At 38.4% G+C, this 11,996-nt stretch overlaps 2 protein-coding genes across 3 annotated transcripts; one reads left to right on the top strand and one right to left on the bottom strand.

Annotated features, from left to right (window-relative positions):
- Positions 1–74: 74 nt before the first annotated feature.
- Positions 75–4,418, bottom strand: zbtb33 (zinc finger and BTB domain containing 33). The gene is made up of 2 exons (XM_060885961.1): positions 4,265–4,418; positions 75–3,450 (listed from the first exon to the last, which is right to left on the bottom strand). Exon 2 carries the CDS (start codon positions 3,446–3,448, stop codon positions 1,520–1,522), a length of 1,929 nt encoding a protein of 642 aa, XP_060741944.1. The 5' UTR covers positions 3,449–3,450; positions 4,265–4,418; the 3' UTR covers positions 75–1,519.
- Positions 4,419–5,299: 881 nt separating this feature from the next.
- On the top strand, positions 5,300–9,059 carry nkap (NFKB activating protein). Of its 2 annotated transcripts, XM_060885963.1 has the most exons (9): positions 5,300–5,377; positions 5,458–5,906; positions 6,038–6,118; positions 6,313–6,377; positions 6,475–6,567; positions 6,912–6,951; positions 7,198–7,380; positions 7,496–7,645; positions 8,825–9,059. In XM_060885963.1, exons 2-9 carry the CDS (start codon positions 5,563–5,565, stop codon positions 8,997–8,999), a joined length of 1,131 nt encoding a protein of 376 aa, XP_060741946.1. In that variant the 5' UTR covers positions 5,300–5,377; positions 5,458–5,562; the 3' UTR covers positions 9,000–9,059. The 2 variants fall into 2 exon arrangements, with proteins under 2 accessions (XP_060741946.1, XP_060741945.1); XM_060885962.1 differs by having other exon boundaries at positions 5,320–5,906.
- Positions 9,060–11,996: the final 2,937 nt, after the last annotated feature.

Below are 11,996 nucleotides of genomic sequence, written 5' to 3'. Positions count from 1 at the left end.
GTCGGAAATTCATAGCTAGACACAACCATGAAGAATGAACGCTGGAGAAAAAATTTTCACGTAGTTGACAGCGATGAGAAATAAGTACTCTAAAGGTTTATTTCACATTGTACAGCACTAAGACCTAATAAATACTGAACAAAATAGAAACAATTAAAACGGTCTTTAGTAGTACAAATATTTGTTAATATGTAAGATTAACAAATGTTAGAGCACTCACTTTCTGACTGTGGCAATATTGAGTCACATGATCATCCTACTGTCCAAACCATTACCCACTAACTAGAATATAATGGAATACATATATGTATATGTAAAAAGGAAATATAGAAAAGCACATGTGGAAAAAAAATTGCTATCATTTACTCCTCAACTTACAGTTAGATAATGGTCTGCTGAGTAAAGGCTCACCCATTTACTTCATTAATTCACAATAATTCATACACTCTTGGTGGAAACACAGCCTTATATGGACAGAATATAAATAAAAATGTACAATATTACAAGTGCAATCTGCTAAATAATGGACATATTACTAACATTCACAAATGTCTGCCATCCACCTCTGCACTCAAATCATAAATACAAATATTTATGTTTGACAAGAAAATCGAGAGAATAATGTAAAATGAATGGTCTCTGTAATGAAAGGAGTGTATTATTATTGTAGAACCTATTGAGACAATCATTATGAAAGATCCAAAACGCTATAAAAAAAGAAAAACAAAAGTCCGCAGAATGTTTAAAATATATCCAGTACTGAATTTTAAGTTAATCTTCTGCACGTTCGCCCACTTTTGTGTGTGCTGGAATGATACAAGGGATTTTGTACACTTTGTATAAATGGTTTGCACTCTGACTCATCATGAAGTTCCTCCACACTAACAATACCACAGAAATGTTGAACATGTAAAACACGTAAAATGAAACTCACAATGCTTAACTATGCCATAATTCAAACAGAATTAAGTGAACATGTATTTACCCCACAAACTCATACAATTTCTCCATTGATACCATTCATCATTTTTTCCCACAGCAATTCAATGTTTGTCACAGATTAAAGGAATAATATGAAGTGCTTTGATTGTTTCCTTGACTTTTCCTTTCATTCTGGCATACTGCAACATGAATTCACATGGTTTCTAATTAAGTAATATCCACAGTCTGATTAGTGTAGGAAACTATTGGGGTTTTTTTGTGGGTTTTCATCATGTCCACATTGTACCTTTATATTAAAAGTTAAAAGAAATCCGTTGTATGAGAAGTACTGCCAAGTTTCAAAGCATTATTATTTAAAGACAAATGCAATTAAGAGCTACAGAACAATTTACAGATATAAACTGTTCTGTAAAGTCAAATTTGACATATGATTCTGACAAAACCCCAGAAACCCATCTTGAATAACAAGCATATTCTGTCTGTTTAATTAACTTACTAACTTTTCCAGTTGATGCATTTCTTTGAAACCTGCAACATTAAAAGGCACCATAGTAATCAGATATGTGAACATGCCAGCTCAGTATGTTTCTGGTATGACAAATTCAAACTCTGTTGTGTTGTCTACATTTATTTGGTTTGCGGGTCGAGGAGGGGGTCCGGGTCGTGCATGAGCCCCTGGCCGAGTGTGTGCATCGGGTTCGACAAAGATATCATCCCAGTTCAACATTTTGCTCTGACTTGAATGGAGTTCCTGGTTTGTGAAATGTGGCCTGGCAGGGTTAACGTGCTGCACAATCCCATTTTCATTAATGATTGGAATCCCTCCGGTCTCGCCAGAGACAAAAGAGTACGGCTTAAACTGCAGTGTTTTACATGGAAGTAAGCGGTACAAGTTATTGTCTGTGTCGTCCTTCTCCTTCCTGCCTGAGGGGTCTTGATTGTGCATTTGTTTGCAATGCGATGACAACAACTGGTAGTTTAGAAACATTTCATTACACAGTAAACATTGATATCGTCTTTCACCTGTGTGAGTTATCTCATGTTTGGTTCTGTATTCAGCCAGAGCAAATACTTTGTCACAGTAACGACACGGGTACTTTCTCTCCCATGAGTGCGTGTTAAAATGCCGCCGAAGGCTTGTCAGGCACACGTAGGGACGCTTGCACACAACGCACACGTAAAAAGTCTTTCCATCCATAATAAGTTCATAATGGTCTTCTTGTTCTGCTTTACCTTTTTTCTTTCCTCGAGGTGACCCAGGGGACAGATTGCTTGTGCCCTGCACTGAGGTCTGTGATTTTCGGCCAGCAGCTGGTCGAGCTTCTCCCTCACCCGAGCATTCTTTCACAGGAACAATGTCATACGTGTTCTCCCCTATGTTGGCATAAACCTTGCATCCTGATGACAGCGAATCAATTTCTGAGGCTTTGTCTAATGTAATTGTCTTCTTGGTCAGAGCAGCATCTAGCCCAGCTCCATTATTAGGGCTGAAGGTTGGCCTCACATCTGACAGTCTGATTTTGCTTGGCCGATCTGGCGACTGCTCCAATAAAACCTTCTTCTTCTGAACTCCAAGGACTTCACTGGATTCCACAGGCATGGTAGAAGTGGTATTTAGAGAGTCAGGGGTAAGCCTGTTCACATTATCTGGGGTAGAGGGTGCACTCTGTGTGGACAATCTTGTATCACATGCCATAACATCACTACTGGTGTTTGGAGACATAGTGACAGCTGTAGGGATTGCCTGGGGCTCTGGGGCTTCTTGGAATTTTTTTGGCACTTCACCTTCTGAAGGGAGCTTGCTTTCCTCATGTTGGGCATTTCCTTTTTCAGGGTTCCGTTCTTCTTCGTTTGAGCCTTTTTTTCTTTTAGGCTCTGGTCCTTGATCCCTATCCAAATCTATAACCTGAGATTTCTTTGTTTTCTGAGCTTTCGGTGCTTCCACCTCTGAGACAAACAGGACATCACCATTGTCTGGATCTTCTTTGTCAACACTGCCACTTACCATTTTAAATTCTTCAGCAGATAAAGTGAATGATTCTGTGATGACTGGCATATTCTCCACTCCAGTTTCATTTTTCTCATTTGTATTTAAATTGCCATTGTCCCCTTCTTTTGACAAGCCAGGTAGTCCCTTTACTTGTGAAAGTGGGGCCGCAAGATTAGCAATAAACTTGACTCCCAAGATCTGGCCTGCACTGATAAGATCTTCAATCTTGTCAGACCGAATTCGGTGGATTTTTGCGGTGTAGATGTAATTCAGGACTTCTTCAAATATGTCTGCCTTGACAAAATTTAGCTCAATCACTTGCCCTGCAACTGAAAACAGCTGACGGAAGTAAGTGCTAGAGGCTGATAGCATTGTCTTGTGTGCCCTGAACTTACGCTCCTGTACAATTATGGTCACATCACAAAATAATCCGTTGTTTCTCTGCTCACTGATGGCCTCCAGCAATGACACAGGATACTGTGTGTCAGTTACAGATATTAGCTTTAGTTTCGACATCCCTGTGAAGAGAGTGGTAGAAGCTTGGTGAGCACAGTAAAGTCAATCTTCCCTAAACAAATCATTCATTCATATATATATATATATATATATATATATATATATATATATATATATATATATATAAACAAACAAATAAACATAACTATTTTAGAATGTAAATATTAAATAAAAACTCTCACACAGGAAGTAAAAAAACCTGTCGCTGGTCATCTGTATATAACAGGTCGCCAGAATAAGCAATGTTTTTAATTCAATTTTATTTCTTTATTTTATTTGGACTATTAAACATGTTTAAAAATGTATTGGGTGTTAAAGTACATGCTAATGTGAACACCTTTATTATTCTACTCTTATTAACTCACTGTTGATGTAAACCTTATAGCTAACAAGCTAAAGTAATGATAAAGCAACAAAAAGAGACACAAGTATTCAATTCTGAGCAATGTAAGTTTCTAGTCCAGTCGCAAGGCATGCAGTAAGTATGGCATTAATAAGCAGATATTTAGATATATAAGATTGTTGCGAACACAAAAGCTAAATTATATAATCACCAGATAATGCTGCAAGGAGTATAAACAAAAAATTAACTGGCTAGCAAGCTGCTGAATGCTCAGTTTTTCTCTCCTGGTAGGGCGCCAGGATGCGGCCTACGATGATAGCATAGCGTAGCATAGCATGCTAGCGTAGCATAGCTAACCTAGCTAGCAGGGTGTGAAATGCTATGCTAGGTTGACTTAACTGTCACATTTATTACTGAAAGAAAACGTCACATGTCTATAAAATATTTATATTTAGTGATGATTAATTGTATACCTGCAGTGCGTGGCGTTTGTATCGAGGCTTCTGCTTTTGAAGTACTAAAAAACACAATGCCGGTTTGTGGCAGCAGACAACAAAAAGTCTGTTGTTGGAGCTGAAGGAAGGCTGCGACTCTCTGTATAACCAACAGGAGTCGCACAACAGCAGGCGCAGAATAACATCTGCCTACTAAATCAGCCTGATGGGATGAATAATAATGATCAGACAGATGAACTCTTCTATCTTGTGTTTGTTATTAAAGTTATTAAACACTTTCAGTAACTGCGTTTAGGTAAGTTACTTTTCCTGTATTTTATTTAACTGCATTTGATTTTTACACCCCTAACTAGTCAGATTAAATGTTTATATATGTACATTGTAAACTATTACAAAAGTAATAATGACCTTAAATGGACCTCAATGTAAAACTGTTTCTACCTCATGGCAGGTTATGACGCAACCACCCCGCGTGCTTTTGTTTTCAATCAGGGTTGCCAGGTCTTCGCGTAAAAGGCAACCCAAAGCAACCCAATACAGTCGAACGGGAGAAGATTGAAACACTGCGGATTTGTATTGAAGAATAAAAAAAACGACCAAATCAAAATGTGCGAAGCTCATAGCGTGAATAATTTTTAGTTAACTACATATATTAATTAATTTTAATGTATAGAATGTATTAAAATAACCATCCACGTGTGATCTTTGCATGTACTGTGGAGGACTAACTACCAAAACAACCTAAAGCCACTTCAAATTCAGACCAGACAACAATGTCCTGACATTGACTAAATAATAAAGTCTATTATGAGCAGAAACCGAGTTTTATTGCTAAGTATAATTATTTATTATTAGGAATTAGTTTTAGTGTAAAACTGTTTCAGTTTACAAAACTGAAACATTGAAAAAATATTTATACGAAATTTATAAAAATATACGAACTTATACAAAGGCATTTTCTTTCACAGATATTACTGAAGCTGTTTCATTATGTATATTGTTGCAAATACATAATTGCTAAAAAAAAATAATCATAATAATAAACAGGAAGTGAAGTATGACGTCTTTCCGCCGGAAATCCAGCTTTAGGGGGCGGCGTTACAAACTCACCTCGACCCACGACATGGCGACGTAAATAATAGTTACACCAGATATTATTTCACCGAAATGCGTTTATTTTAGAATCACTGATACGTGTTCTTGTTTTACAGAGTGTTACTTGACGGTCATTGGGCGGTTTTGTGGATTTTACAGTAACACTGAGGTGTTGACAGTTTCAGCGCGCGCAGTAATTAAAAACAGGAAGACGCTAAACGATGCACGAGCTCAGTGCTAAATACACGGAGGCTGACAGCCCGAGAAAGCGCCACCGGAGCCGCTCGAGCAGCGGAAGTGCGCGAAGTCGCTCACGGGAGCGTGTCACGAGCCCTGCGACCGATCAACACCGACACAACGGGACAGAAGAGCGGAAGTCAAAATGGTTCGAGAGCAAAGAGAGGAGTCGGAGCCGCTTCTGGTTCGGCAGCTCGCGCAGTCGGTCCAGGTCGAGAGAACGTGAGAAGTCGGCGTGGGCTGATGAAAGGGACCGGGGATCACGATCTGATTACTACGACAAGAGAGACGACATCCAAAGGCAGAGACAAGAAGCTTTCATCGCTAGGTAACATCTCACATTGGTTTATAATCTCGCTTATAGTCAGACTCACACTGTTAATGAAACTGTTACTGATGACTTTAAGGTTGGGAGAAGTCATGTTTAACATGTGATTCATTTTCCTTTTCTTTATTCAGACGCTTGCAAGAGCGTGAAAGAATCGGCGAGCTGGGATGCCCAGAGGTCTGGGGCTATTCACCAAGAGTCCGAGACCCAGAGTAAGTATGAGTGAAAGTTTGGATGCAGAAATATGCCATCTGCTTTCTAATAGCAGACTGTGTGTGAGATCTTTTTGTCTTGTCCTGCACTGTTTGTACCAGGTTTCACAGATGCACTTTATGTGGCTAGGACGACTTACTATGTATCATGAAACCGCTGTGTGCTCAAGTCACTGTTGTTTTCCTTCCCCCAGCTCAGATGAACACACCCCAGTTGAAGATGATGTGAAGCACAACAGCTCAGAGACAAGTTCAGAAGGTGATTTAGTGACTTACATTTATGCCACGTTGGATCCCCAGTGAAGTAAATTGATTTAAAGTGTACTGTTGTTGACTCCTCAATTTCTTATTTACAGAGGAGAAGAAAAAAAAGAAAAAGAAACGGAAATCAAAAAAAAAGAAAGCGCACAAGCACTCAGAGGACAGTGGATCAGAAAGTGACTCAGAAGGTTGGTCCATTTTATTCTTTTCAACGGTTCATTTGAACTGCTTTCCTCCTCCCGGTATGTTGTATTGTAATGCTATATGTATTCAGTGTGGCTAATGGTTACACAATCATACATAGATAATTGGAAGGTCTCTCAACTCTATTCCTGCAAGAGTTTCCACCACAGCATGCCATTACCAACTCATGTGGGGTAATTGTTATTAATCAGGTGGTGATGTTGATGGCACTGAGGAGTTGAGTGACCCTGCTGTAGTGTATTCCTTGTTAAACTAGGAGTTATTTTTGACTGAGCCTCTGTTTTACTCAGACTAATCATATATATATAAATATGTTTGTTGTTTACAGAAGAGGTCAAGAAGAAGAAAAAGAAGAAGAAAAACAAAAAGTCAGTAAGAATTTTTTTAACGTATGAATATTATAATGTATGTATTATATAATTTCCTTCTTCTAAGATATCAAATTCAACTTATATTGATTAATAATTGGTTACATTTTTTTATGATTTGATAAATAAGATTGATCAGGTGTGTGGAAGAAAATGCTACACCATGCAGAGCTGTGGCTTTTTGAACAAGAAAGTAATAGCATCAACAATAAGTAATAACATTTGCTGACATATTTATTACCACAGGAAGAAGAAGAAGAAGAAGGCTAAAAAGAGCCGCAAAGAGTCCAGCAGTTCCAGCAGCGATCAGTCTGAAGAGGAAGATGATGAGCTCCAAGAACTGTGGGTGGAGAAAACTCGACTTGATGATCATGTGGTTGGACCTGAAGCTCCTCTAACTCACATGGCTCAGGATGATAAACCATTGGAGTGCGTATCTACATTTGTATTTTCTTACTCATTAAGTTATTGTTGCACAGTACAAGTTGAATATAAAAACTGTATGGAGTTAAACTGTTTTTCCTTCCTCTCCTTGATTTTATAGTTTTGGACATGCTCTGTTACCGGGTGAAGGTGCCGCCATGGCAGAGTATGTCAAAGCAGGCAAGCGAATACCTAGGAGAGGTGAAATTGGCCTTACCAGTGACGAGATTGCAGACTTTGAAAAATCAGGCTACGTGATGAGCGGAAGCAGGTATGTTTGTTTTTTGTTTTGTTGTTGTTTTTTTAAAGACTTACAATACACATTGGTTAATAGACTTTGGCTTCATTCACACAACAAGTAAAAGTGGCCCAAATCTGCTTGTTGTGGAAGTTTTTGAGAAAATAATGTATCACATTGGTAGACCCGGGCAAGAGTAAAGAGGTTTCACAATTCATGAGGCAGGGCCCAGCTCATTGAGTACATCAGGATTTTACAGGCATGATTAAAAAAAAACATCATCAATCATTGGCTTAGATGCATAACACCTGCTCACCTCCTGATCAGGCTAATCTTATCCTTACCAAAGTCTGCTAGAAGCTGTTTATGAGCCTACGTCTCACCAACTCATCTTCAGTTCCCCTTGTCCTTGTCATATTCTACAAAAACACTCACTGGTAATAACAATTTCTAGTCACAAACAACTACCAGTCACGAGCATAGAAGGTCAGAGCCTTACAAACAACTCCTCAGTAAAAATTTCCACCACAGGCTGTCGACAATTTTTCAGTGTGTGCTGTAGCGGTCAATAGTCTGAACACACAGCACTCCTAAACTTACTGATAGGCTCCAAAGAACAATTTTGAGCCTGCAAAATTGCAAGCTTGCTGTAAAAAGGGCACCTTAATTGAGGTTAATACCACTTTTTTGTTTCATGTCCTTTGGTTTTTTTAAATTCTGATTTTAAACGTTTTACTTTGCTTTGTTGCTGCTTCAAACACAGAGGTCGCAATATGTACCTTCCAATTTTGCTTTACAGCATCACCATAAATCAGCTGTGTCCAATCTTATCCACAAAGGGCTGGTGTGGCTTATGCTTGATTGGAATGAAAACCTGCACCCGCACCGGCCCTTTCCAGGTTGGGCACCACTGCCATAAATGTTGATGAGCTCTGTTACCTCACCATCCAAGGACTTAAAATCCTCCTTCACTGTCATCATCCCTATTTCCTGTCAATGCAAAATTATGACACAGCTTGATTTGAATTAACTTAACAGAAGCTGTATTGCGATGTATCAGATACACAGTAGATTTCATAACCACGTATGAAAGTGTCCCAAATCGGAACTGCCTGCATGTTAGTTTTATTTCCGGCATTAATGTGCATAATTAAGGTGCACTGTTCATGGTGTGTTTTGTCTAATGACTCTTTATGCTTGATAATCCCACAGACATCGGCGTATGGAGGCGGTCAGATTAAGAAAGGAAAATCAAATTTATAGTGCGGATGAGAAGAGAGCCCTCGCCTCCTTCAACCAAGAGGAAAGAAGGAAGAGGGAGAGCAAAATCCTTTCCAGCTTTAAAGAAATGGTCTACCGCAAAACAAAAGGCAAAGAAGAAAAATAAAATTTTAAAAACTGCTGAAATTGTTCCATTTTGCACCCAAATAAATATACATTTAAAGACCTTTTATATCCACTTATTTATTAAACAGCAGTTGAGGGTTAAGGGCCTTGCTAAAGGGCCCAGTGTTGGCAGCTTGGCTGTGGTGGAACACATGACCTTTCGATCCATAGTCCAACATCCTAATCACTGAGCTACTGCTCACCTCAATGAATGTGCTGTGGTGGATTTTGACAGCGATGTTAACCTTTCACTTTTCTCCAGTCAAACCAGACAGACAGGCATAACAGTCAGATCTGTTGTATAGGTCTTTTAAAGCCAGGACCCTCTTTAACCTTAATATTTTCCCTGGGTCTTTTTGACCCGGCTGAAAAATTTTAATGTGTCATAACTTGGGTTTTCTTCCACATATTTGCCTGAAATTTACCAGAATTGTTCCAAATTATGAACTTTGCAAGCAAAATTAATTTTGTCTATTTTCTTTGAACTATGTGTTCAGAACAATATATACTTTGCATTTTGGAACAGCTTGGGTCATTTTGACGTGGCCACATTTAGTAGGGCAATAGGTCACACCTTTGCCCTTTTCAGCGCAATGAACATACATACAGACACAAAAATGCACACATAAAATGTCCACTAACACACGCACCCAAAACACACACTCACACCCCACACACACATGCACACACACAAACACACACAAATTGTGCATTGCATTTCATTAGGCCTCCAGAAAAAAAAAAAAGTCAACCATTTGTAAATATTTCATACTTTTGATATGCCTTCGCCTAGCAGAGGGCAAAATATGATCTACCGAAATGATGCTACACATACACGCACGCACGCACACACACACACAAGCATTGGGCATTGCAATTCATTAGGCCTCCAGAAAAAACAAAAGCTTCTCATTTGTAAATATTTCACACTTGTCAGATGCCAAGTCCAGCTGGGGGCAAAATCTGATCTACCAAGAAGCTTCACACACACAAACACTGTTCAAAGCATTAGACATTGCACTTCAGTTGGCCTCTAGACAAAACAAAGGCTACATATTTTTAAACATTTCACACTCACACACACACACACGCATTCATATTTCTATAAAGAAGTTCAAAAATAAAATACATGTGTTTTGTAAATCATATTTGTTTCCTCTCTCTTATTTATACATTTAGTTGCATCAGTCAGCTTTGGCCTAATAATTTCTGCTTATTTTACTCAAAACATGGCAAAATTTTATAAGGTTTATCATCCATAAATTAAGTATAATAAAAAAACATAAGGAGTGTAAAAGAAGTTTTATTCACATGAAATTATGCCATGTTTTTGAGTGGGTGTGTGTGTGTGTAGACTGTTGTTGGTTGATCAGATGACATCAGGTGGGCAAAATAGATATTACAAGTGTAAAATAGATATTACACACAGAATGGTGATAATTGTATAATTTTTGATTTATAAAAACCAATTTGGCCTGGAAAAAAACAGGTTTTATTATTTGCTGACATTAAAAATGGTCAAAATGGTTTCAAAACAATCTCCTGCCTTTGAAATACACCAGCCTGTAATTGTGCATCAACTTTTGTGCCTCTATAGTGAAAATAATTCAAAATTTCTGTTTTTCTTTTTACTAGAAAATGAGGCATTTTTGCATATTAATGAGGTTTATTATACCAAAGATTACAAAAATTTTTGCAAAATATATGATAATATGGGGGGCACGGTGGCTTAGTGGTTAGCACGTTCGCCTCACACCTCCAGGGTTGGGGGTTCGATTCCCGCCTCCGCCTTGTGTGTGGAGTTTGCATGTTCTCCCCGTGCCTCGGGGGTTTCCTCCGGGTACTCCGGTTTCCTCCCCCGGTCCAAAGACCTGCATGGTAGGTTGATTGGCATCTCTGGAAAAATTTAAATTACAAACAAGATGATCTGAAAGGAGACTCTTGAGAGGAGATGAGTCTCCTCGTGAGATAAGAGACTGCATCATCTCTTGTTCATCTGCATTTAAGTCTGTTCAACTTGTTGCCGCATTGCTGCAGTAATTCAGGCAAAAGGAGCCCCAACTAAGTATTGAGTGCTGTACATGCTCATACTTTTCAGGGTGCCCAGATTTCTAAAAATTGTTTCTTTGTATTGGTCTTAAGTGATATTCTAATTTTCTGAGATACTGAATTTGGGATTTTCCTTAATTGTCAGTTATAATCATCAAAATTAAAAGAAATAAACATTTGAAATAGATCAGTCTGTGTGTAATGAATGAATATAATATACAAGTTTCACGTTTTCAATGGAATTAGTGAAATAAATCAACTTTTTGATAATATTCTAATTATATGACCAGCACCTGTATAAGGCCAAAGCTTTGTGGACACGCATATGTGCTTTTTGAAATCCCCATTCCTGATTTTAATACTCCTCTTCTGTTCCACTGCTGTCTGATTTTAGAGCTCTGATTTTTAGTGACTATGGAAATTTGCTCAATCTGTTACAGGAGCATTAAGTCAGGCACTGATGTTGGTTGAGGAGGCCTTTGGTGCAGTCAAATGTTACAATTGAGGTTGAGGTCAAGGCTCAGTGCAGGACACTTGTTCTTTCACGCTACCCTTGGCAATCCTTGTCTTCATAGAGCTATAGATACTTTGTGCACAGGGGCACTGTCATGCTTTAACTGTTTTGGGCTTAACTCCTTAAATGAAGGGGAAATTTAACACTACAGCACTCAAAGATGTTCTAGACAATTGTGCGACAAACATTGTGGCTTGGAGAGGTTTAAAGAATACACACGTATGATATTTATGTGTCCACACCACACATGCTTGGCTGTATGGTATAGCTCAGTAAATGGCACCAGAGTTTACTTTTCCATCACTGACTGGTAGTATAAATTCGTTGTCTATGAATATGTCTTTGTTGTGTTTGATTATGTGATGTATATCCACTGCTGATAGATAAATCACGTGTATTTTCTCATAAAATATAAGTCCATGGACACAAAACAGA

The sequence above is a fragment of the Tachysurus vachellii genome, chromosome 13, assembly GCF_030014155.1.
Source record: "Tachysurus vachellii isolate PV-2020 chromosome 13, HZAU_Pvac_v1, whole genome shotgun sequence".
NCBI lineage: Eukaryota > Metazoa > Chordata > Actinopteri > Siluriformes > Bagridae > Tachysurus > Tachysurus vachellii.
The sequence above is the reverse complement of the archived record's forward strand: the minus strand, read 5'-3'. Positions and strand labels throughout refer to the sequence as shown.

Excerpts from the sequence above, each read along its gene's own strand:
- zbtb33 (XM_060885961.1), bottom strand. The coding sequence starts at position 3,448 with ATGTCGAAACTAAAGCTAATATCTGTAACTGACACACAGTATCCTGTG.
- nkap (XM_060885963.1), top strand. The coding sequence starts at position 5,563 with ATGCACGAGCTCAGTGCTAAATACACGGAGGCTGACAGCCCGAGAAAG. Across the intron at positions 6,119-6,312 it reads CCAAGAGTCCGAGACCCAGA|CTCAGATGAACACACCCCAG; the intron begins GTAAGTATGAGT and ends TCCTTCCCCCAG. Across the intron at positions 7,381-7,495 it reads CAGGATGATAAACCATTGGA|TTTTGGACATGCTCTGTTAC; the intron begins GTGCGTATCTAC and ends TTGATTTTATAG.